The 27260-nt window shown below is 40.3% G+C and overlaps 1 protein-coding gene across 2 annotated transcripts in view; it reads right to left on the reverse strand.

Moving 5' to 3' along the window:
- Window positions 1-4151: 4151 nt before the first annotated feature.
- Window positions 4152-27260, reverse strand: part of LOC115612531 (tropomodulin-2) — a 34633-nt gene continuing 11524 nt past the window's right edge. For both annotated transcript variants that reach the window (XM_030496839.1, XM_030496838.1), the window contains exons 3-10: window positions 26258-26414; window positions 15054-15176; window positions 14203-14289; window positions 11400-11530; window positions 10666-10773; window positions 10284-10427; window positions 9811-9955; window positions 4152-7703 (exon numbers count right to left, since the gene is read on the reverse strand). In XM_030496839.1, the coding sequence (XP_030352699.1) occupies window positions 7669-7703; window positions 9811-9955; window positions 10284-10427; window positions 10666-10773; window positions 11400-11530; window positions 14203-14289; window positions 15054-15176; window positions 26258-26414 (930 nt within the window). In that variant the 3' untranslated portion in view covers window positions 4152-7668. The remainder of the gene's footprint in view (window positions 7704-9810; window positions 9956-10283; window positions 10428-10665; window positions 10774-11399; window positions 11531-14202; window positions 14290-15053; window positions 15177-26257; window positions 26415-27260) is intronic.

Consider the following 27260-nt stretch of genomic DNA (forward strand, 5'->3'; position numbering starts at 1 on the left):
ACAATGACTGTGCATCACTGGAAAAACAGTAAGCAAAACCTTCTGCAAGTCTGCCCCTCAGCACCCAGATCTCCTTGGATCCTTGCAGTGATTCATTCTGACTCCAAGCTCACCAGACAGCCCGGTGAGTCCTTCACAGGACCAGCAGGTACTTCAGCTGGTGTTTCTGGGGATTGCTGCTCTTCTGGGCACTGGCTGTGTGCAGGTTTGAGTCCCAGCTGACTTCAGGGCATGCTGGATCATGTCTCTTCTCCTTGGAAACAGTGGGGTTTCCATTGTACAAATATTAAAAGCAACTTGTTCAGACTTGTTCATTTAATTAAAGTTGGTTTGAAAGGTTCAGAAGTGAGGAGAAGTAATATTTTTAATTGGATTTTCTTATTGATATGAAAATAGAATAGGAAATAAGTAGAAGATTAAGTCCAACTGTCTCATTTTACTGAAAAAATGTATACCAAGTGGAAGCAAATGCATTTTTAAATGTCATCACATATCTTTGTTTAAGCCTTCAGTCTTTCTCATTGTGGAAATGATCTTTTAAACTCTGTGAATCAATAATGCTGGAAGGGACTCAGCTCTTGGCAGGTGGCATAACTGCTTATGTCCCTGCTGGCTGGGTTTGTCACAGCTGCAGAGCACTTCTGTCCTCTTATGACAATCAAACTTCCATTTCCCTTCTGTCAGGCACTCTGTTTTTTTCCATAAATGCATATGAGATCAGGACTCTGCCAAAAACATGGTAAGGGGAGCAACTTACATGTGATGTAACAACGTCCAGCTTCATATGAAGTGTTCTTGACCTTACTCCATGCTAAGGAGAGATGCCATAAACTTCCCTGTGGTGTATTTAAGATGTCACAGTAGTTAACCTGGATCAACCACCGCATTTGGAGTGTAAAGGCAGAGAGAGCTTAACTGGAGCTTTAATCAGCAGCCACAGAGCAGTCAGTTCTGAAGACCGAAGTTTAAAGGAGATTATTCTGAGGGCCTATCCTTATTTTCTGGTGGGCTTGAGATATTTAGTGACACTTCTTTTCCCTCCAAGCAGCCTAAAAGCATGCAGGAAAATACAGGAATGGAACAGAGCAACTGTGCCACCCAGGGCTGCCTGGGGAGGGGGCTGGCTGTGGGGGGCCTCGGCACCAGCTCCTGCCCATGTCTCTATCTTTTCAGTTCCTGAATGCAGAGTTAAATGAACTGTTACAATGATAACACATTTGACCGTTAAGCAACCTAGTTGATGTGGTGATGAAACCCAGTGTGTACAGTGTGCCAACGTTGATAGAGTACAAACCAACCAAGAATGCCAAAACTCCTGTTCACTGGACATTTGTACACTGTGATCTCTTTCTCCACCATCTGAAAGCTTTTGATGCTCATTTAGAGAGATGATGACTATATAACATTTTCATGGACAAGTAGCAGAATTAATGTGAGATTCTCAGGGTTGAGGAATTCTTTATATATAGTGTTCACTAACACAGATTGAGAGTCTAGGCAGCTTTTAGGTGACCTGCACCTGTGGTGACAGCTGGGAAATAAACAACTTGGAAGTATGAAATGTTTCCTCCAGATTCTGTTCAATATGCTATCAGCACAGTCCTCATCAGAAAAGATAGAGTAAAACAGTGCATGTGATGGCTTTATCTGACAGCCTTGTTTTCTCCTCCCTTGCTCATTGAATGAGTCTACCTAATGTCAGATCCAATGAAGTCAGCAGCTGGCTATAAGAAACAGGCAGACCCTCATTAAGGGAGGCCTCTCATGCTGCCTTTGTTTGTGCTCATCTGCTTTATGGGAATGGACAAGAAAAGCATGAATATTTAAAGCAATTTGTTGTGCCCGGGAACAGGCTGAACACAGTTCTGCTGTGTCCCCCCTCTTCCTCAAAAAGGAAATCTCAAATGCCATTGACCATTCTGCTCCATTCAGACAGACATTTGCTGTAGCTGAAACAGATTAGAATGACAGATTCTTTGCTGGTTGTTGATTTTAATGTGCAAATGCTGTCCTCTATTAAAATAGCCAAAAAGATGATTTGAGAGCTGTATGGTTTAGTGGTTTCTGTCCAACATCCTCACACCCAGCAGAGACTTGCCCTGTGGTTTCTCTCCCTAGCAGTGTGCTCTCTACGAGTTGCATTTGGATGACAGCCTCTTGCAGGTTTGGCAGCAGCTCGACATTGGGCACAGAGAGCAAAGCTCCTTACTATGGTCAGAGAAACACACAGACAGATCAGAGCTACTGCAGTATGGCAGAAGATGTAGTCAGCTTGTGCCTCTTTATGTATTAAAACTCCCTAGAGTCTCTGTATCAGCCAAAATTGAAGATTTTACTTTTGTGTAGATGCATCAAAAGAACACAAGCAAGGCACCTTCTGTATGGCAGCAGCAGGAGATGGATGGCCAGTGGCGAATGCAACTTGCTGCAGTTCAGGCTGTTGCTCCGTATCATGTTCATGGGGAGACTGACCTGGCATTCCTTGTAGAAAATGTAGCACCTGGGGTTTGCACTGCTGTTGCTCAGGCTTGGGCGAGGAATGGAGCAGATTGGAATATGAAAGATATGAAGATGCATGCTCAAGAGACTGTAAGAATAGTATCAGTCCTTTTTCTATATTAGTTATTTTTCAACTCTTTGTACACAAAGTTTTCATTCTGAAAAGTGGACGGGAAGAAGCTGATTTCTAAAATAAAGGCTTGGATTGAGAAGGTGGGATACTGTATTTGTGTTCCTTGGCACATATTACATTTATAGTCAAAATCCCAAGGGACTTCAACACAACCCTGTTAATGGAAGGGATTCAGGACCAAACCCTGTCTTTTTGCGAAAGTTATGAAGTATGTAGAAAAATTAAATCCCATCTTGGAGATAGGAAGTGGGAGTGCATGACCTCCTGAGCTTCTCTACAGCTGTACTCTCTCTTTCCCTTATGACTGAGGATCTGGGAATTGTGCTGCATAGTTCCCATGAGCACTCCCTCTGATGATAGCCTCTGCAAATCCCAGCAGAACCACATACTGGGATATGAATATCTCCTTTCACTATGAGACTTCCTCATTTTCTTGAGGAGTCTCATTATTTTTAACATGCAAGAAAACAAAAGACACTCTGAGATTTGGGGGTTAAAGTATTGACATAACAAAAGGCTGGCTTTAAATGGGTAGGGAAGATGTTTTTACTCTGGGTAAACTGTGACCTTATCTGGGATTGCAGGGGACATTGTGGGGAGATGTTCTGAGATTTCCTTAACTATCCTTATGTATGTGTAGTTATGTGTATTTTGTGGTGTCTTTTAAGGTGCAGAATAGGTTCTAAGGGTCAGCTTAACCATTTCATTAAATCAGTCTATGCCTTTAGGTGTTCTACAATGCCCTTGATTCCCTTGAAGCTTAGAGTCTGTGTATACCCTAGAAGAAATTGGTGTATGTTCTCAGTGTCAAATGAAGTGCCATATGGAAAATCGCTAAGACACTGTGTGGAGAAGGCAGGAAATACATGTGTGTCTACCTCATGCTCACGGAAAGCCCATTTGGCAGGTTTTCTGAGTAGAAGCTAGTGGTGGAGGGATAATTTTGTATATTTTCAGGCTCTTCTCTGGTCCACTGATGCAGTCACTCCATTGTAGAAGGTCACTAAGTTGGTCAGGCCGGACTTGCCCTTGATGAAGCCCTCCTGGCTGTCCTGATCTATCTCCCTGTCCTCTGTGTGCCTTAACACAAATCCTAGCCGGATCTGTTCCATGGTCTTCCCAGGCACAGAGGTGAGGCTTGACAGGTCAGTAGCTCCCAGGGTCCTCCTTACTACCTTTTTTAAAGATGACTGGAAAAAGGGAACCATTGCACCCACCAGGGACCTCACCTGACTGCCATGGCTTCTCTGATATCATGGAAGGGGGATTGGCAATGACATCAGCCAATTGCCCAGGACTTTGGGATGCGTCTTGTCACGTCCTATAGAGTTATGTATGTAAATCTGGGTAGTCTGTTAAACCTGGGAAGAGGTTTCTCTGCTCTCAGTGCTGGTTCTGAGCACCCAACTGTCATTCACAAAGCTCCAGCCCAGTGCATGTACTGTTGGGGAGAAGATGTCAGAGCATCACGGGAAGCTTGGTTCAAGGCCCAAACCCATGAGAAATTGCAAAAGCCAAATCCTTTATGAAGATTTATTTAGAAAAACCACGATGCTGGGGAGTCACTGTTACATAGCATGGTAATTCTCTTCTTCTTGAGTAATATGCACCACACTGTGCGCATGCAATTACTTTTGTTCCAGAGATAGCATCTTCATCTAGAGTTACACATGTACACATATGGTCCTCAGTGCACACATCGTTCACATATATGTTAGGACACATACGAAGTTGAGATTTTCCATGAAAAAAAGTATAAAAGATACAAACCAAACTGAAGCTGTCAACACGAGAAGCAATGTGCAAAACCAGACAAAGTTACTCCTGAATGTTTGCTTAAGAAAAAAGGACTCTTCTGTCCATGTTCTCCATTAAGTACTGAGAATAGAAAGTAGAATTTAAAATAGTCACATCCCAACCCCCTTCATGTTAGTTGCAGAGATTTTTACTCAGTTAAATGGTATTATATGTGTATTAATATGAAAATCTGCCTTCAAGCATCACCATCGTGTGCTGCTGTTGTACTGAACAGATCTCTATATTGTTGCGATATTTGACTTGTGATGCTCAAGGCCGGATGACAGCCAAGCCCTTGTGTGGAGCACACACAAGAGGTAGGACAGAGATGTCCCTGGTCACTGAGCCCCCCAGCAGGGGCTGGCAGCAGCTGCCTGGAGGAAAAGGCCAGGGATGAGGAATTCTCCTCATGCGTGCTGGAAGGAGCCAGACCTCCCAGGTCCCCGCCATGGGGGCACAGCTCCAGGCACTGTCTGCTAGTGCGTGGTGGGGCTGGTGTTTGAATGGATACTCCCAAGTGCCTGAGGAATCCCCCCTGCAAGGAAACATGCCTGTGCAGACAGCATGGCACAAGAAGGGATGGGGAGCCCCCAGGGCCTTCCCCAGCCAGGTACCTTGGTCCATGGTGCAAACTGTAGCTGATGTGGATGGAGCCACCAGACTTATATGACCACTGTGTGGCTCTGAGCAAAGCTATACAGGATGATGCGCTGCAGACATCATGGAGCAGTTAGACCATTCCATCCTTGTAAAACTGCTGCATGCAAATACCAACACTTTAAATAGCAATTAAGACTAGTATGGATTGCACTTGTTTCCCTTAAACATGTACATGTACCACCCTTAAAAAAAAAAAGTTACAGTAAAAAAACAAAAAAAATCTTCAAAATACCTTTTAAAAAAAAAAATAAGATTTGGGATTCCCTTGGATCAAAGGAAAAGAAGAAAATAGGGGCAGTGTGAGTCTAATCACTGAAGTCTGTTAGTAACCATAATCTTTAGGTTTTGGATTTTTCCTATCCTAATCCTAGATGAGGATTTTTCCTATCCATGAGACTTTGTGCTGCAAAGCCCAGTACTCCCCTGGTAATCCACACAGTTTTTAAGGACTGTTTCTTTAAGCCCATGCAGAGTTATGACTATGTTACAGAACTTGAGGGTTTTTTTTAATGGGATATCAAAGTTTTTCACAACAAATCTTGCATGGATCCAGGGAAAACCTCAGCAATACTCCCTGGTGTGTTATGTTTTCTACTTGCAAAGCAAAGGTTTCAGCCTTATTCTGAGGAAGGGAAGGAGAGGTGGAAATTGTAAAGACTGGGAGCTCTCTAGGGAGGTAAACTGTGGATACTGCTCTTTACATCCCAGCTCAGTAGACTTAAAATAGTTTGGTAAAGTGAGATTTAAGTGTATGTTATTCAGTTTGGACCCTAGTGTGAGGACCAGTATTTAACAGTGAGTTAAAGAGTGTTGCCTTGGACCTACTCATTTCCATTATAAAAGGCACGGAGGGAGGGTTCATCCTGTCAGTTTGCACCCCAGCTCTGGTCATGAAGACATGACTCAGGGAACTATGTCAGACATGTACCAGCTGCTCCTGGGGATCCCCTGGATTCTAATCCCTGGATGGCCAGCTGCACAGTGGCTCACAGCTCTCCCCCCGGGTCAGGAGTATGCTGCAGTGACCATGACCTCCAGCATTAACCCATCACCCGGGTGAAGGAAGCAATGCTTTGTCCCTGTTGTCCCGAAGGAGTTCCCAGAGGAGAGGCTAGTGTTTCCCAGGTAGCAGCACTAGTCCAGGTGCGTTTCTGCAGCTTTCTGAAAGCATTATGTCTGTGTGACACACCTAACCCGAGTCTCCCTTAGCTCTTGCAGCATGCATATATGTAAGCAAAATGAACCTCTGGCTGTTGGTCAGAGACAACTGTTGGCAGTGATAAAACAGTGGAAGAAGAATAGTTTTAGACTGTAAAATACACAAAATGAAACATCAGACTGAATTCTTACTAAAACGTTCATGCTTTTGAGCACTGGGGTTAGCTGCTGCTTCAAGAGTGCTTTCCACTGGGTTAAGATCATGTCCAAGCGTCTGAGTTAAGGCCCTGATTTAGCAAAGCATTTGTGCATATGCTTAAATCTGCCCTTATTCAGGTAAGCACTGATACGGATACCTAAGTGCTTTGTGATACAGGGACAAACCTGAACTAGAGCCTTAAATGTAAGTTATGTAGCTGTCACAACTACCCTTTTGATGGTTTTTTTTCTGGGCAGCACAGCTGCTTTTCTGGATTAACTATTTAATTAATCTTTATCTAAAATGTCCTGAGAACGGTTCTATAATACTAACAAATGTACATAAATACTAGAACTAAAAAAAGTCCAAAACATGGCTCAAAGCAAAACAAATATTGCTCAGAATACTTGTTTAGATTAAGATTAATAGCTGTAAACTGTGCATTCTAGTAGCAAATAAAAATCTGTTGGTCTGTAAAACCCCAAACATTCAAAATCTATAGGATTGGCAGCACTACTATTACTTTACAATGTGGAGTAAGGACAACAAATAACACTGCAAAATGATCCACCTAAGCTTATGTAAACAAGTAGGCTTTGACAATGTTTATATGTCTAGGCATGATCCTGCACTTGGACCTGGATGGGTGAAGACCCAACAAGGTAGAAGGGTGCTGTTCCAGTTGCCCAGATCCTGCTGCAGGAGAGAGGCTCAAGGGTGTGATCCTGCAAACCTGTACTGGCTTTACTAGCTCTACTCCCGGGAGCATCCCATTGCAGGATTTAGTTCAGCAGGACTATACACAAAGGATTATTCACAAATATAAGGCATTGCAGAACTTGGCCCTAAAATTTCTATTTTCAGCAGAGAATTCCTTATCATACACAAGATCATATTTTAACATATCAAAAGGTGTCTAAAATAAGGGTCAGAATCACCATGTGTTATGCTCAGTAACACAGTGAAGATTCTGCATATTGGCTTCAGATATTGCAAAACATTTTGGTTTCTTCCCATTAAAATCAAACCAACTGTGATTCTTTCTCATGAAAATTAAATTAACCTTGAAAGTTAAAAACGAACAGGCTGTGTTTTCAAGGTTAAAAGCAGACATTAACAGAAATGAGCAACTCCCATTATAAACTCCCTTCTGACCAGTGAGCACTCTGAGATTGCGGTTGTTGGTGGCCTCCAATCTTGCCTTGCATCCTCTATGGCGTGGCTACTGCCGCTCTGCTTCCACCCGCTTTTTACGAACTAGACCAATAAAACAAGACAAGAGCAGTTATTATTGCTTTCCTGATTGCCCAAGGACTCTTCTCACTAACACACTCCCTTCCCAGTACCACGAATAGGAAAGAAGCTTCTTCTAAGAAATACTCAGCAGGATATGTCAATAAATGCTGTAATTAACAGATCTCAATGCTAAATGAAACATTTGTATCTAAATTGCGCTTTTCTATATCACGGACTGTAGAATTTCACCAAGTGTTCATATCAACACATTTTCTATAAAAATTAGATTCTGAACTAAAGGTTTTAGATAATGAAGAAATCGCCATTTCCAGTGCTTCTTCCCAATGATTCCATTTAGATTTTTGTTACAGTTTTATTATTTTAAAAGCTGGTGTGTTCAACTAAGTTGATAGCTGTGTGCTCGAATCTGTATGGCAGTGCTCTGGATTATTTAAGCATTAGGCATCACAAGTAAATAACACTTTTAATTTGTGATTATAGGTGAGCAATAATCATATCCTTTTAGAAAATAATTTGAAGTACTTTTTAAGTACTGATATCAGTGAGTACTGGCAACAAGGAAAACAACATATTGGACCTTAAATTATCTGTTTAAACTTAACATGCTCTGACTGCATCAACCATCTGATAGTAAGTTAATTAACAATTAACTCCAGATTCTCACTAGAAACCAAGTAGGTTGAAGTTGCCATTTAGCAAAGCAGACAGTGATGAGCTTTGTGTTATGGGCAGGATTATTTTGACAAGCAGCCCCATGTGAACTTTTACAGCACTTAAAATACATTACAGCTGGTATAGAGCAGGTCTAATTGGGCAGCATTTGCTACTCCATGCTCTAGTAAAAATGTATTGAGTCTTCTCTGACTTGGCCAGAAAAGATTAGTGAGGTTCTCCTGTTTGTGCGATACAAAATTTGGTGTTACATCAAACTGTCGTGTATTCTGTTTCTGATATTGAACTGCTGAAGTACAGAACAAAAGCAGTAAAACTGGATGAATGAATGCTTTTCACTACAGAAAGTCAATAACAACAATATATTACTACAAACATCCCATTACCATCGGGTGGTTTATCTCATAGTGCTTTCTTGACAAACAGACTGCGTTATTCCAAAGCCTGCAGTGTAACATCAGTCATTTTTGTCTGCTTTCAGTGTTTTCATTGCTTCATTTATTTTATTTTATTGAATTCTTTTAGGTATTCTGTCCTACTAAATCTTGAACAAAACCATCCAATACAAAAGCAGGACAGATGTCTAATGGCATCTGCTTAAATAGTGAAAAAAAGGTCTTTCTCTCTTTCTTGTTGGGATGTTTCAAATACCATTCCAGAACATTAATAGTTTCAGGACAAATAGTACATAATTGGAATCTTAGATACTGCTAAAAATTAAAACTGAAAAAAAAAATAATTAAAAGTACGTGTAAAAGAAATGAGTTTTAGTTCAACTTTTATCTCAGTTCTCAGAGACATAAACCCAAGCTGAAGCAGCAAAGGCATCATGGTTTGACACCCCACTTTGAAATGGAATTGATTAAAACCACATAGTTTTTTTCTTCCCCCTTCTTATTCTAAACTGCTCCTGCCTAGTCATCTCCTCCCTATTACATGTCTTGAGCATACTAAGCAGAGCATGTCATGCTCAGGTAAAACTTGCAAAGCTTTATTGTCTTTGCCTGTACTTGGTCATGCAGGCAGGAAAGTCTTTTCTTTGTTCCCTTGGGTGAGCAGGCTTGGTTTATCATGGGCAGGGCAAAGAAGCAATGACTTCTGTGTTCACTGAACAAACAGGATGGGTTTGGCTTTCTACTTACTGAGCAGAACAGCTGACAGGGCAGCTGGAAATCGAGGGAGCTGCATGGAAAAGACTGAAGTAACTCTCCTTCCCAGAAGGGGTGGAAGAAGAATAATAGTAGCTTTTAATCACAGTGAGATCTTTTCTGTTGTCTATGCTAGAGTCCATGGAGCCATGCATCACCCCTCATGTACAGCAGATTGAATGTTGTAGAGGTGAAATTCAATCTTATGTACAGACAGGAAGAATTATGTCTAGGAAGGTCAGGGCTTGGCTCACATAAACAAATGAGTAGATGTAGTAGCATCTTACCCAGATCGTTGTTTTTAGTGATAGCCGCTGCTACTCTGGTTCTTGGACCTTGCTTTGTGAACTGGTATCCAAACTTGAGAATCTTGGAGTTCTCCTCCAGCATCTTGGCAATCTCCATCTCTACAGCTGTCCCCAGCTGCTGCCTCTGTTGGTGATGTGGTGAAATGTCCCCAAAAGAAAAGAAAATATTTGTTTTCATATGAAAGAGAAATAAGTAGTTATATTTCAGTACTGTGCTGCAAACTACAAAGAGAATCCCATCCCCAGAGATTTTGCTCTGGGTTTTATATTTGGCTTTGACCAGTTTTATTTAGAAGTTTTCCACTGTCCGGCTGCATAGACGTGGGACGTGAGCTGCAGAATGACTGAGTCACAGAGGCTGCCTTGACTTTGCCAGAGCCCTCTAAGACAACCCTCTTGGAATCCATATAGAAGGGAAACAAAACCAGACTCACTTAATGTTCTATCTTTACCTGGTTGTCAATTTTAATCTCTGTCAGGGATTCATTCTCTTTCAGTGCATCAATCAGTGCCAAAATACCCGTCCCGGTGATGAAGTTGGATTCTACATTCAGACTCTTCAGTGTTTTGTTCACTTTCAACATATCTGCAAATGCCTGAGGGGTCAAAAAGAGGGAACATGAAATAATGTCTTGAGAGTTTCAGGAAATAACAAGGAATTTGCAAAACATAGTACCTACAAAAAAATAAGACATAAATAGGCTTAGAAGAACATAGAGGTAGATCAGAAGAGATTACACTTCTACTTTGCATAGTCATAGAGAAATTCTGTGAGGGGAAAATGAAGAATGCATCCTAAAGCAGGGGTTTTTTTCCAAGCAGTGTTTAACTTACAATAGCTACAGGGTCATTGCTTCGAGTAGCTGCAAGGCTGAATGTCTTCACGTGCGTGTTGCTTTCCAAAGCTTTTGCAAATTCTTTCAGTGTTGGAATAGGAATATTCTACATTAAGAAGACAAATCCAGTAATTAGGAAAGCCAGTCACATCACTAGACACTGATATTAATTACTATCAAACTGATTGATAGCCACAGTCTATGCAGTTTAAACATCCCTGATACTTTTAAGGGTATCTTAGAATGGACAAAGTGTCCTCTGTTCATAGAGGCCTTCAGAGACCCGTGGGACGCCTGCGCCAGGATGCGATGTGAGTGCTGCCTTTAACTGGGTCAGGCCAACACAAGCATGTGACTGATCTCTGAGCTACTTTCCTATTCCTGCTCTTGGTTGTTTAGTCTCAGCATGCCAGCTTCTCCTCCATTTGCATGGATGGGCTAATTGAATTTGGCTGGTGATGATTACATAGTGCCCATGAGAGATCTTGCTTTACAGTCTGCTAAAGAAAAGCATCCAGAGTCACCCCTTGGGCTTTTAATTGGCATCTAATTCAGTATCAGGCATTGGTGACCTTGAAACCTCTACAACAGTTCCTTCCACACCCCTTTTCTGTGTGTCCTGCTTTTTCTGAAGAGTAGAGAGAGACAAAATTTTAAGATAAAAGGCAAGGGCTTTGTAAATGTTTGAATAAACTCTCCTATGACTGACATAAATGAAACCACAGCACCTACCTTTATGTTGTTGAGATTAATTTCTACGAGACTAGGATCATTTGCTTTTATCCTTTGTAAACTTGCTTCCACGTTGGTTGGATTAGGTGGCTCCTCAAAGATGGGCTTGACCTTTTCACCTTTCACCACATCTGCAACACAAGATCTCATGAAATGTTGATGTGAGGATCAGGCATCATCAGTAACAGTCTGACTTTCCAATTCCCATTTAGGTTTGTACTGTCGCATTCAAGAAAGGGTTTATATGAACCACAAACCTTGGAAACAGGCGTATTAGCCCCGTTATCTCTGCCTCGCCCTCTGCACCTTCTGTGCACCCAAAAGCATGTCACTGGAGGCTGTGGTTACAGAGGCTGGGCAGTATTGTCACGAGCAAATTTCTTCTTTATGTACAAAAGTCACGGTACAATGAAATTGAGCCAAAGCAGCTTAAATATGCGATGATATACACTGTAATATACTGCAAGGGCTGCTTTGTTCTTTGTCTAATATCTGTAAAGGAAGGCATGCTCAGAACTTGCCCATTACATTAGTGAGAAAATGTCCCTGTACCTATGAATAGGCTGTGCTAACAGAAAGGAACATGAGGAGGAGGCCCCTCACTTTCCTTCTCTTGGCTGATGCTGTCGGTCTTGCATTTCAATTCAATTAGCTCTTGTAAAATTGCAACATCTGCACTTTCTAAATAATAAAACTATCAAGGCATGAAAAGCAAGTCTGTCTGCCAGCACCAAGATTTATGAAGACTTTGAGCATTCATGCTCCAAAGAGATACAGATTTTAATGCTAGAAGCTATGGGCTATAAATATTCTTAGAGATTCATAAAAATCATAGGTTAGAACACAATTAGTACTTCTAATTCCCATGCATGTAGTTTCAGAGATTAATTTATAATCCCTGACCACCCAACCCTCCAAGGAATATGTTACTGACCACAAGCACGTTTAAACCCTTTTATGCTGCACACAGTGAGTGATTTTGAAGACGTGCTCAAGTCTCAATGTACTCCATGTTGCTGTTCAGTGCAGTGGGTAAAGTTCATGCCATATCACAGGCCAAAAGAAAACCAAATATTTTTTTTAGAACTCATACTCTTAGTAGAGATGAAGTCATACACAAACCTCGAGCTGGTTTTCACTCTGCTCCCTTGAGCCCTGAACTTCTTATTTTATTAAGCCCCTGAGAGACCTCGTATATCCCTAAATAACACTCCAGCCTTCCTGGGGAAGTAGGTACAATGAATATAGTGAATTCACCTTGGATGCAAAGATGAAAAGTAAACAAAAAACAGCAGAGCATGTTTTGCACTAGTGGTAACATCATGCCAAGCTGGGAGCTGGAGAGAAACTTGCACCCTGTCCTCAGGTTAGACATCACAGTATACTCAGTCTGGAGTCACCAGCATTTTTCATTTTCTATTTTTTGTTGCTTCTCATGAGTTATATCTTGTTTCTTTAATCTTAGTTCTGTTTTGCCACATTGACAGGAAGCTTTTGAGATGTCTCCCCCTTTTACTGAAGCATTTTACTTAGCTAAGGAAAGGTCTTGCTTTTGGACCAAAGAATACAGTGATGTGATGGTGATTTTCTGGTTCTTAACTGTGTGATTGGAGCACAGTTTAGCTGATTCACATAGCTGACATTTTGACTCAGTACAACAAAAATATTCTGAAATCTGTGTAATGCTTGCAGTTGCCTATTATGAGATAGACGGCAGCTCGCACAGGGCCCTGTTAAGCAGGCTTACAGAGCAGTCTTAATCCTGAGAAAAATGAAGTGACACGGTGTCCTGTCTGCTTTCTCACCTCCCCTTTAGTAATGAAGCATGGAAATAAAAGTCCTTGTTAAAGATAGCTGCTGTTTGCATGGCCTTAGAAGAAGTAAATGTTTCTGGAGTAGTTTCCCTAGAAAAGGGCATTCCACAATTTTGTCTTAAAAAGCAAAGTTTAGCCCTCTTGATATCCTGGAGCTTGGAAGTGACGAGCTCCTGATCAAGACTTGGCAGTGCTCAAGCAAAACTTGCAATTCAGATGTACCCATTTCTGCCCCTGTCCAGCCTCCTGTTGGTTGCTGAGCTAAGGTCTGATTCAGCAAAGGTCTGTTTATCTAATGCAAACATTTCTGGATTTGTTTAATAACTACAGCTGTTTCTGTTGGGGGATTTCCTGAATGGCTACGCTTCCCGTGTACCTAAAGAACTATATAACAGGCAACGCTTAAACACACTGCCACAGGGCAAAGGTGGGAGGTAGTAGATCAGAGAGAGTAGCCAGGGCAGGAGCACATCCATGCAGTTGTTGGCTCCTTGTGAATGCAGCTTGATGTGACTCTAGTCACAAATGTGACTCTGCTAGGGATTCTGACACAATTGAGCCCCATGGTTACAAGTCATTCTTCAGTTGAGCAAATGTACTTGGGGTGAGATGGCCTGGCCTGTGCTGTGGCCACCTCTTAGCTACAGCTCACTGTTTTCTGTCTGCTATCTAAACTGAAGTGAAATGAGAATATGTATGTGTTAGCTTCTTAAATACTCCCATCCTTTCAAGCACCTCTGCAGAGCCAGATGTTGCTCTCTAAGAAAACAAAGCTCCTTAGGAATGATTTATTTGCATAGTACTGTTGTCATTATAGATAATTAATTTTAAGATTGTATTTACTTTAAAGAGCTACCCTTCGTGAATAATTAGATCAATCAAGGTAAGGCCCAGTTACATTACACTAAATTAGACCAGTATACCCAACCTCTAGATGCAGAAATCTCTAAACATGAAATACGGTCCACAAGAGAAATCAGCTTGCTTACTTCTCACAGTTCCTTTTCCATCTTTACTGCGAGCTCCTCCTTCATCAAATTTTGGGTTGTTGACCATGTTGTGCACTCCAAGAACAGCTAAAATGTGTAAATACCAGCAACACAATGCAACATTAATGGCAGGAACAAAGACTGCAGAAAAATATCTGCTACAAATTCTAGTTTAGGTCCTGAAACAAAACCCCCTTTATAAAATATTCACTCTGAGTCATGCTCACTTGTAGAGAGGGTCTTTAGAGATCTAAGTACTGGACATACAGACATTTTTAACATAGATTTTTGAGCAATTGAATCAATGTAGTATGCATCTCGCAGAAATGCCAGCTGGAAGGAACCGCTGCGGGTCATCTTGTCCAGGCCTCCCTCTCAAGCAGGAATGTTGCCAACATTAATGAGGTCAGCCATGGCTTTGTCTAGCTGGATCCTGAAAACACCCAGGGAGGGAAATCCACAAACTCTTTGGGTTACTTGTTTCAGTGCTATACTCCAAATCATTTCTTTTTTCCTAATATACAACCTGAACCTCTTACTGTTTTCTGTTGTATTGTTTGGCATATCCGAGAAGAATTTGTACATGCTCGAACTTCTGTAGTGTCAGAGAATAAATTGTGCTGTGTTTGCTGATACTTCTCCCATAAATTATCTAATTGGATGTTATTCTATAGGATCATATATTAATTAAAAGTTATTAACTCTGTAGATTTTTACTTTTATCATCAGTTTATTCTTACGGAAAAGTGAAACAACAGGTGCTTGAGAGCTGATCGTGAGACACTCCCGGTGGCAGGTTAGGCAGAGAAAAAGTGGACATGTAGGGGGATCATACCTATACATTATCTAACCTGCAAGGTCATAGAGCTCAGTATCTGAAGCGCTGGCCAGGGCTTCTTCTAGTTCCGGATCCAGCGTCACTTTCTCTTCTGTACGGGTTTCTATGGGCTTTTCTTTAGGGATAAATATTTTTCCTAAGAGAAGAAAAAAGCCAAAATGAGTAATGAATTATTGGAACAACTCCTCTGCCTCCCGGCAGTGGTGAGAATAGGTCTGTGACAGTGGAAATGCCTGTTTTCCTCTTACTTACATGATGCTATCTTCCACAATAGAGTGTTAATAAGAGTCTAAAAATAAAAGGTGCAGACTTCTGCTCTATACTGGTGATTATTAATGTGGAAGCAAATTCCCTAAGATAAATCCCCAGGAGCAGTCACAGCTGGGACTTTTCTAAAGTTCCTTTGGCCTTAAACAGGCAGAATCAGGTCTACACAAAAAGCTTGCACAAATTTCATCCTTATAGTTAAATGAGGCACTAAAAGCAGTTAAAACCATCCTACTGCAAGAATCTTTCAGTTTACCAAATTCCATACAATAACCTGAAAGCTCAGTAAACCTGTTCTCTTCCAGTAATGGAATTTAATTCCCACCCTCTCCATGAGTATTTCCCCTCTGCATCTCCTAATGATCATTCACATAAATAGCCTTATCCTGAAAAGCGCAGGCCTGAAAAGTCTGGACTGAGTTGAACCATATGTTCCCCAAGAAAACTCCTGACCTCTCTGTCCCTCTGTGTACACTGCTGTTACATTGGGGTCAGCAAGTGTGTGTTTCCATGCGATATTCCCCCAAGACTGAGATCATGGTTCCTTCTGCTGAAATGAGAAAATTATAGGATAAATCCAGAAACAACATAAAAGGTTCCACTACTCCTTTAGCCTGCTATTGTAGTTAACCTCAGCAGTGTGATGATGTAACTGCAAACACTTGGAGCAAGGCCCTTTACATCAGAGCTAAGGCTGCGCTTCAGTCACCAGCGCTGCTGGGGCTTTTCTCCCACTCAGCACTTTCCTGTACCAAACCCATATTAGTAATACAGTAGATGATGCCACATGCAACAGATGGTGTCATTGTTCTAATAGTTCTGTGAGTTACCATGTTCTACTCTCTCCTGTGGAGTAGTTCCCCTCACCTTGTCCCTAACAACTTCTCAAGCAGGCTTTAGTTAATCCCATTGTAATGAAGCTGGGATGATCTTTGGATGCAGGTGGCTTTGGCCCACTGACAACTTTAAATTGTATTCTTGTGCAGCTTTGTACACTCTAAATGTAATGCTTGAAGCATATCCTGTGGCTTTCTGAAATGTCTCTAAAATAGTTTAATTTTGACTGTATTAGTGATGTCATTTTGTTGCCGTTAATAAATGTAGTTCTGATACTTAGTGTAGAATTACAGATGCTTTGTCTCTGGTTTTTCAACACTGTCATCTTTTTGTGGCTTAATTTTTCCCCACCATGGTCCAAAGTATCATTTTCATGTAGATAATACCCAATTCATTTATCTCTTTATCTACAGCAATTTCTATGCTGTCAGCTTCCATAACAGAGGTCATTGAATAAGCTCGGGGGGGGAAATAAATTAATGGAAATTTCTGGAACTCTGGCAAGGTTTGAATTATTTGCCTTAGAGATATTTGTACCAATGGTAAATAATTTCTGAGTACAAAACTGGACAGAAGGTTATGCACAAAGACAGAAGTATTATGACTCATTGTTCAGGAGATATTTTAAGGAAGTCATTTTTTTAAGAAGCTTCTAGAGGATAAAAGCCTTTGTGGACCAAAGGTAAGAATCGTTTTAACTTTCACCACACAGTAGGTGAAATGAATCAGAGACAGTTATCCCAGCAGCATCAAACAAAAGTCAAGTGGAAATCTGGGGTGAGAAATACTCTGTGAAGGTAGATTAGTCATGTCCTCCAGATTTTGTAACAGCTCAGGTGCTAAGATTTCAGACTCTCTCTGTACTACCACCTAATCTGGAGTGTTGGATGGCAGCTCCAGACACCACTGACCAAGACTTAACTTGATGCCAGCTTGACTGGTAAGGATAATACATAAGGAAAGGAAATCGTTACTATGTTGGAAACTAGAAGACCAAAATGAATCAGAATATCTGAGTAAGCAACCAACAGTAAGCAGTGCTGTCCATAAAATATTTTCCTTTCTCATCACTGGTGGTCCCACATGAGTTTCAAGTAATCAGTAGGTTGTCTGAGATCTTGAGGGAATCCTACTTATCTTTATCCTGACTGATAATACTATCCCCTGACAGCTATACTCCACAGAGCCATAGCTTGCACGAAACCTCTCCATCAGGCAATAAGTGATTCTTCGCAGACCCAAACCCCAGCCACACTGTTAACAAATGCTGACAGAAATCTATACTTTCATACATAAGGAGACACAGGACCTTGAGTCTGGTGTAAACTGGACACAATATGTAATATAATTGGTCCTTCTCTATGGACATGGGTAGAGCAAGTATCTTGTGCAACAAGATCCAGGGTAATGGAAACTAGTACAGGCTCATACTTTTTCTGTGCAGTTCACTTATATAGCAATACAATTTTTAAGCATTTGTTTCAGGCATATGTAATTCCTGGACAGCAGCCCAAATCTGTTTAAATGTGTATATGACCCCGATGATAGTTTCATTTAAAGCATTCTTGGCAAATGTTTTAGAAAAAAAATCTATTATTGGTTATCTGAAATATTTAAAGGGGGAGAGGTCATGTCAAAGCTGGTAATATATATCTTTAATGTATGTGGGCCTTGCTGGCATCCAGTGGCGTTTTTAAAATATTCTTTTTCCTGCTATCTAGATAAGAACATTCTTTTGCATTATCCCACTGTGAAGAGATGCTGTAGCATAGCAGATAAAGGTTAGAAGAGTTTATGCATTTAGCATGTTATTGGTCCACCACCAGCAGAAGTGTGTGTCTGTGTTTATAGACAGCTTCCAACCAGTTTTCCTTCATTATTTTAAGGACGGAGTTTAAAGATTCAGGCAGTCCCTTCTAGTCCCACATCCACACATTGTAAATTCATTATAGAGTGCCATCATGGAATTCACTGCCAAAATAAAATATGGATTGTGGCTTGCTTGTTTCAATGGTCCATCTTAAATTTAAAATGTATTATTTGGAAGAAACATTGGAAGAATAGTGATGTTTATTATTTTAAAGTGAGATTTATGATGAAAGGCTGCTGCTTTTGGTGCTATTTATATTCACGCTGTATTTCAGAAGGTACTTTATTATAACATTAATTGTGGTATAATTAATTGTGTTACATTTTGCCTCCAGAACATGCTAATGTTCTGTGCTAAGTCTTAATAGTTTATCTTTCTATCAGTGAAAAACACAGTGACAAAAGTTATGTTTATACATATCGTACTTGAGCTACATCAGTTGAACAGCATGAAGATAACCACATTTATGTACAAAAATAATATATTCTGGTGTTTAACTGCAAAACAAAATTAAACTCCAGAAAAAAAAAAAAAGTAAGCATTAAAATATCATTTTATTTTCACACATACATAGAAACCCAAACTGTCTGGAATCCAAAGTGCTTTTTTCAACATGAAATTTTAAGCATAAATCAATGTCATTCTCCCCTTCTTTCAGTCAAACTGGGATAAGTCCCCGGGGTGATCTGGAGATGACTGAGGCAGCTTATTGTAACCCAGGGACTTTCTGACTGTGAATGCAGTGAGATCTGTCCTGCCTTAGTCTACCACAGACCTATTCCTTTTCACACACTGCAAAACTTCTATTCAACTTGAAATATGATATGGTTCATGTTTTACTCAAAAGCAGCTCGGGGAAAAAATCCATTGAAAGCTAGAGAAAAGGATTCAACAAAGGACTACAGAGAGACACAGAAAAGCAGAGTGAGGTAAAAGGAAAAATTCTATGAAAAAAAGAAATACACTTGGTACAGTCATAAAACCCTAGACATAATTTTGCCACTTTGTTTCAGCAAGCTTTGATTTCCTGCATTCTGCAAATGACCCCATTAAAGCAATATCAAAGTAAAGCAAGGAAATGAGATGCATCCCTAACTTCATCTCCTTATACAGTAATAGTTAACTGCACAAGCACATATGCGCATCTTAGGAAATTGTATTAATGAGCAGGGAACTACTTCAAGTGCATTTTCCTGAAGTAGGTTTATCTGTTTATTGTTATATAAGGGGAAAAAGAAAAGGCATTTGAACATTTTGAGGATTTCACCATTTATAGTTTTCAGCATTTGGAGCATCATTTCTGGTATGTCTTCTCTCTGCCTTCCTGCTTATGTCATTACACGTTTGTGAATAAATACAAATTTCCACCATTTTTATTTAGTATAAATACTTAGTATTTATTCCCACCTTGTACAAGCCAAAACTCAACAAAGCACAGAGCAGTGGGAAATAAGCCATTTATACTTGCTGTAAAAATGTCCTTTTATTTAACATCAGTTTATTAAGGATAGTTACTTAGTTTTATAATATAAATGCATTTCTTGCCACAATTGTAAAACAATAATGTACTCTCTTTTCCTATAAACTGTAGCTCAGATTATTGTACTTTCAAGAAAATATCTGGTTACACTTATTACTTCTTACTTTTCAATGAATCTCTGACTACAGTGAGTGCCTGTTTATTCTCAATTAGAGAACGCGACACTGACCTTAGGAGTGAAATTCAATAATCTTGGAAATCTGCCTTGCATAAATCACAGGCACTTGATTCAATTTTTCCATTTTGCACTATTCTTCCCTTTTGAAGCTTACTTAAACTCCTCCCTACAAATACTTCATGAAAATGGAGCTCAATTAGTTCTTACCGGGAAAAAATGTGTATTATGAAGAATAAAATGAGCCAAGTTCAAAGAAGTGTGAAACTGAAAGCTAATAGTAATTAAAATGCAGTGTCATAATTGCAGCTGTACTGTTACTCTTGGACTTGTGTCTACATATTCTATGCCTTAATGATAATGGATAGGAAGGTTGCAAAGTTAAGCTGTCCGAAGTTCTTAAATCTATTGTGCCTATACACAAAAAGTGATGTTAAATTGTCCCAGCATCTTTGATCAGTGTGTTGTGTCTGCCACTTTAGGAATTCCCTTTAAAGAATTCTTTTGAAAAGTATACATTCTCAAATAAAAATAAACAACAGCCAACCTATAATCTTTAAAACAGAAGAAAGCCCAGAATTTAATCAGACCCTCATGGATTATCACATTATCCCAACTGTTTCAGATCCCTGTAGTCCTACAGCAGTCCTCTGGATTACCACCTGGATTAACCTGCTTCACCAACAGAGCAGAAAGCTCTTATGTCTGATGTGGAATGGCAGCAGAGGAAGAAGAGAGTCAAGTTGTGCCGCTGGGCTTCAGGTTCTCAGGGACATCAAAGAACCTTGAAACTTGGACCAGATGCCACACTAGTTATCTTCCTCTCTGGCATCTCTTCTCCTATCCCTTATATCCTTCTTCACTGCCCCATGTGTTGCTATCTAAGTGTCTCCTGGGTTTGCACACCTTTGAATCCTGACCCTTCCCACCACCTCTGTCCTCTATTTCTTACCACTGCTCTCTTCTACAGCTCCTTTCCCCAGAGCAGCCACATCTAGTCCTTCATCCTGAACATATTCATAAAGCTCCTTGAAAACCAATTCCTCCACCTCTACACTAGCCTCTCTGCTGGTTGCTCACTCTTCTTCATTCCTTTGCAGTGCCCTTATGAAGTGAGGGGAGCACTGTGAGAGCAGGAGAGAGACTCCCTGCCCTTGGTTCTGGTGTGGCAGTGGCCTCTCAGATGAGCAATTCCCAAAGAGCATCCTGCACATCCCACACACATTCCAGCCGGCCACGCCAGGTCTCTCCGGGTGCTGCTGTGCTATCACGTGTGCTCATGCAAGCAGAAGCTTTGAGGACATGACTAATACTCACTGCAGGAAGGATATTTGGAGAACACTATAACAAACTGGAGGTACAAGAAAACACAATATTTTGAAGATGCCAAATTAAAGTGTATTTCCCTGGGGATTCCAAATGGCATATATTTCAAGTCCCTTCTTCAAAGCATGGAGGCACTGCAGCTCATAAAAAAACAGCTGGAAAGATTTACTTAACGTGGCTAAAGCAATGTGTTTTCTCCTAATCTTGTTCTTGGGAACAGCCAAGTCCTTTTTGCTGACACTTCCCAAAAATTCAGCCTGAGGCAGACTCTCAGCATGGGAAATTTTAGTGTGAACTGTGCAAGTTTGGCAAAGTCATGAGCAACTAAAACAGGGTCTTATAAAAGCAAGCAGCAAAAGGCACTGGCTGAGGCATTAGTATCAGCAACTGCAGCACCTTCAATGCTTTAAGAGACAAATATCAATTCTAAATTTACGCCTTGAAGAACAGGAAGAAGGTGGCTAAAATTTAAATAAGCCATTTCAGCATTGGGGGTGAAAAGATTGCCTTTGTCAAGCTGAGAAAGATGCCGTGTCTCTAAACTAAACCCTAACTTTTCTTTATAGAGTCTGTTACAGAAGCTGGCATTGGAATTCATTAGCATCTGCTCTAATACTTTGACCTTCTGAAAATGACTGTCGTTATTACTAGTGCTGTGTATTGATACTCTGCTTGGCACAGTGCAACATGCAAGATAGATGGTCCCTGCCAGAGCAACTGGGAACAAGGCTTTGGCTGAAAGTTCTGTTTAATCATCCTTATTTTCTTCCTTTTCCATTTTATCAGTTGGCTAAAAATGTTACCATTTAATCATATACAAGTGTGTTCCCCTTCCCTTTCCAACCACAAATAATAATAGCCCAATCCACTGGAGTTTTTCCATGACTTTGATGAGAACTGGATCGGATCCAAAATGAAATGGTTTGGCAAGGAGTGGAAGACTTGTAGAAAACAGGGGTAGTGGTAAAGGGTTGAAACAACAATCCTTATAGCGATTAAAAATGGCATGGCCTGACTTTTCATATCTAATATTTCACAACAACAGAACTTTTTTCAATTATGTTTCATTAGTATCATGTAGTTACAAGAACCACTGCAACAAAACAGGAACAGAAATGTTAATAGTTCATGTTTGTATTACAGTAGTACTCAGATCTTAACTGAGATCAGATGTGCACACTGAATTCAGTAAGAGAGAAAACATGCAGCATTGACATTGCTCTAATACTTTGTGTCTATGCTGCCCCTTACTTTCTCCACCTCTTCTTTTTATTCCTGGACCTTTCATGAACTTGAAAATGATACACAAAAGGCTTCTCAGTGATCGAAGTGTGATAACCAGCTCTTCCAGCTGATGTGTTAAATGCAGTGGGTCAGTCTAAGTAACTTCTGTAGTTCATCAGGCTCTATGTAAGGATTTCTAAAATATCTATCTTAAGTAGGAACTAATCCAAAAATACATAAAATAAACACTTACAAACTTCCAGTTGCTATGGCTACAGTTATCAGCCCTAACTCCCTATACCTCCATTGCTCATTAACAATGGGGTTTCACTGAAATCTGAGAGCTGTCCTGTACAGGCTTAAAACGTCCTTTTGTATAGCAATTAATGTAGCATGTTAACAAGCCGAAATATGGCAGAGCATATATGATCTAATGCATGCCATATGTTTGATTTGTTTTGCCAAACATCTTCAACTTCTCCAAACCATGATTACAGTCAAAACCAAGGCAATTCCCTGCACGATCAGCCCCACAACTTGAGCTCGTATTTAACACTTCCTGTGTTTCAACCACTCTGAATATCCCTGTCAGCTCTGGAATTTGTTTTGGCTTGTTTTCTAGCACAATCAAAACCTTATGGCTGTGTTCGGCATATGGAGACCAACGTAGGCAACTGAATTTTATCCTTCAGCAGCTGCTTGGTATTGCTTTTTGGTCAAGAACTTTTTAATAAGCTGTTAACAACAAAAACAGAGAGGCAGAGACAGTAGATAAAAAATAATGATGTATCACAGACTATTCTGGAAGGAGGATATTTTAAATGCCACCTTCTTTTCAGTTCATCGTTGGATTTTGAAGTCAGCATCAGCTTTGCATGATAAATGCAGGAACTGGTAGAAATGTCACTTAACATTTGGTAGCAGCATCCCACTTTTTAAATTTGAAAAAATTAATGCTCTCCCAGTAGCAGACAAATACCAAAGTACAAAACACTGACAAAAGCTTAAACAACATTTGACATATTCTAATCCTACTGACATACAACTATTCTCAAGTGGTAAATAGTGCCAAATGGTACATTGGCACCACACCTCTCACTTCTAATTATACGCCACTGGATGCATTTTAGAGCTACTGCAGAAGTTATTTTTTAACTAGCAGAATTAGCGTAAAATTAAGTTGGGGCTGTTTATGATATGGCTATATTACAGTGCTGCTATAACGCAAAGAAATCATTTAACAGGCATCTATATAATAGAATCATGTAAATATTTACCAGTCTTTAAATACACCTTAGAGACCATCAACGTGCAGAAGGTGAGGAATAAGCTTTTCCTCAAGAGATGTCCTTCTTTAGCTTCTTTTGAGGACACATTTTAGAAATGTAAATTATTTATCCTGAAGTAATTACTAAGCTTTGGAAGAATACTAATTATTCTCTAATTAAAGTGACTTTAAATCGAGCACGTAGTATCATATCTGGCAGAATTGCTTTATTTCTTTGCATGGAAAATATCTTCTTATAAATGCAAATCAAGTAATTAGTATTTTAATACAGTTATTCTGTTATTGTTTTTTTTGAATTGAGTGTCAAAATAAGTAATGCTGTAGTCACAAGCATGGATTCTAAGATCCAGAGCCAGCCACACACGGCCTCTGTGCAGCAGTTCTCATCTTTCACCAGATTCACCATATCAGCAGGATTATGGTACAATTCATGGGAAGATTTCAGTGCATTTGGCAGTTGGAGGTTTCAGTCATATGCTTTATAAGGCTCAGACTCTGTGTGAAGTCTTTGTAGTGCAGCGCAAGGGGAAGGAGAACAAGAAAAGGAGGCAGCAAAGCCCAGTGCTTTGAAGTCTGGTGGTCTTTCTGTAGAACACCTTCTGCCAAGCAAGCCAGGGGCAGCAGAAGAGATACTCAAGTACAAATAGGGATGTGCCAAGCTTCAAATAAACAGATCCTTTCTCAAAAGACAGTTCCCTTACAGCAGCACAAAAATGACGCTGTGCAGTCCATCCAGTTCGCAATTGTCAAGGTACTGGACCTCATCAGACCTCAGATTAATTCAGTTATTTCTAATATTAACAAAGAAACCGAGGGTATTTTCATGGCATTTGGCCTTCGACTTCAAAGAAAATTTAGTAGAGTTCTTTGTATTAAATTGTAATTGTAAAATGACTGCAGAAATCATGGAACATGTGCTTGTTTTCATTTGACTTAATCTGCTAAAGCTGATAATGAGGACTTTGTCAGGAACTGGTGGTGTACAAGGAACAGGGGAAATTAAAGTAATAATTCCTTTAGCCTAAAATGCTTCATAACCTTGTAATTGTGGTAATTCTTAAAATTGTAATTTTGAAGTAAATGATCACAGTGAATCAAAAGCCAAAGTAAGAATAGCTTTAGGTGCTAGCATGGCTGAATTCACTCTGTGCAGCACTAATAAGCATTTTAAGGGTATCTGGAAGCAAATGCAGGAATAATACTGCTTTAACCTCATCAAAAGAAAACTGAAATAAACAGGCCAGTATGTACAATAACATTGTCAGGGACAATATAGGGATTAGTTTTGTACAGATCAAGTGCCAGTCCTATGAGTATATGCGATTCCACACACTGCTGGATTTTATGTACTTATGTTTCAGGCGTGTTTAGAGATCTTGGACATGACTATAGTGCAAAATGCAAAGTCTCAGCCCTAAGTCAGTAAATATCAGTGAGACCTGACTGAAGATATTGGTATAAATATGCAGAGACCTGCAAGCAGTAACTTGTGCTGCTCTGACACAGTGGTGTGTAGGAGACTGAAAACAATTGGTAATAAATCCATACTACCATAAACCATTTTCCTTTCTGTACAGTATGTGCTTGCTCAGTCCTGCTACCAGCAGGATCACCGCAGTGCCACTGCATTTCAGAGGGCTCAGAATCAACCCTGTGAATAGCAGTAAAGCACAAGTTACGATGGAGAAAGAAGTAGGTTAAAGAACATGCTGCATGATAAAACAACATGTAAACCAGATCTATCTGAAAAATGTCACATTTGTCTAAAACCGTTGTTTCCAAGACTGATAATACAATGTAATGATAGTAACAGCTCCTGGCCTGCAAATAACATTTTCTATCTTTGGTAATGATACATAAAGTAAAAAATGCTGTCTTTGCCTTTCTTGAAATATGTGCTTTCCCTTAAGCAGAGCCCATTGAAATACTGGCAAATTCATCAGATGGCCAGAAATGGACCCAGATAGTAAGTTCCTTCTTGAATGAAGGGGTGGCCTGAGGTAGGCATTTTTATTCACTTCGTGTGTGTATATAAATTAAGAAAATGAGATAATGGTGCTAAAGGAACACTGTTTGCTTAAAAATATGACTGTTCCTGTAACCCTAAGGTTATCCTACCAGTGTTTGCATGATTAGAATTAGGTTTTCCTGTTTTTCCTTTTTTTCCTGTAGCTGTAGGACAAAGGGAAGCAGAGAAAATGTCTGCATTAAATAGCATTGCCAGATGTGCTAGTAAACAAGTGGAAAAATACTCATTTTCTGTAAATGTGTTCCCTGAGGTATTACTTACAGCAATTGTAGGCAATACTTACTTAGAAAGGCATTTATGTTTCCTCCTAAACACTCCCCCACTACAGTACCCTTGCATGGGCCTAATGGGAATAGTCTCAGTCAGGTTAGTGAGGCCACCTTTGTCCATGCTGGACTGCAAATAGAGACATTTGCTGATCTGGGAGCTGCTGATGGAGTCCTTTGCTGGATGGGCGTTCATGTGTTCCCATCCCCACCAACAGGCCTGGTTAAACTTGCCATTCTAACTCCAGTGTAGCAAGGCAGACCACTACACAGCGGATTAAACCACCACCACATCTCCTCCCTCAACAGCTCTAGATCTGACTCCTGAGCCTCACCCTGCACAGTAACAGCCTCCACCTCTTTTGTCCCAGTATACTCCACATAAAGGCCAGGCAGTGGGTGGTGCCTGTACCAGGCAGTCCATTACTCAACACCCACATGAAGATGGACGGTACCTTTCTTTTCCCCTGTAAATGGTACAAAGTCTTCTCTGTCTTTGTGCTCCAGTGCTTGCTTCTCCAGGTATGAGAGCAGGCGCTCTCTGTCGAAAGGGCCCGTGGCAGGTTTCGTGGTCTGGTCCTTTTGCCGAAATCCTGCTGGAAGCAAGGCATTCTGTGAAAGACAAGGGAGGCATGTAAGGGAGATGAGGCAACTTCATACAGCGTTCCAAATCTCATTTCAATGTTGTTGGGTTTTAAATGAAATCATTCTTTGCATGTTACTTCACATAATGCTCTTTGGTGACAGCACTAATACACATTACCTAAATGTAACCATTAAATCCAGTATATCTTTCGGGCTTCTTGACTGTACCACCTATTAGTATTTTTATTAACTATATTTATAATCATAGCACCAAAGACCTACGCAAGATCAGAGCCCTTTGTGTTACACATAACCACAGAGTTTACAATCCAGGTAAACAGACCAGGATAAGTTTTCTATACATTTCCTTCTCTCCATTTTTTTTCTCTCTCTTTTCATCTTTTAAAAAATTCCTTTCATGCTAATGCAGATGTCTCTTGGGCTTCAGAAATTAATGGCACACACAGAAAGTAACTGGTGAATGATGCAGAATTTAGTTATTTAGAGTATGTACGAAGCAGAGAGATAAAGCCCCACTTTAAACATGTAGCTCTGTGACCATGTGATTGCATCTGTACCCCTTAATATAGGAAGATGTGTAAGGCTCCCACATTTCAATCCAGGAAATCCCAGAAAGAAGTACAGGTATGTGGACTTTGTAGTGCATGTGCAGTAAAGCCATTATGTTGAAGATGCCCCAGAGTACTGCAGAAACTTTGTTGTCGGCCAGTAAACCTGATCCATGGCAAATACCTGGTGAATTCTGAGTGCATCCAGTGAACTCAAGTCACTAGACACTTTACCTGTGCGGGCACAAATGTGCCCAGAGTGCTACAAATTTATCGCACATATATAGCCTGACTACAAATGCAG

The sequence above is a fragment of the Strigops habroptila genome, chromosome 9 (genome assembly GCF_004027225.2).
Source record: "Strigops habroptila isolate Jane chromosome 9, bStrHab1.2.pri, whole genome shotgun sequence".
In the NCBI taxonomy this organism is placed as follows: domain Eukaryota; kingdom Metazoa; phylum Chordata; class Aves; order Psittaciformes; family Psittacidae; genus Strigops; species Strigops habroptila.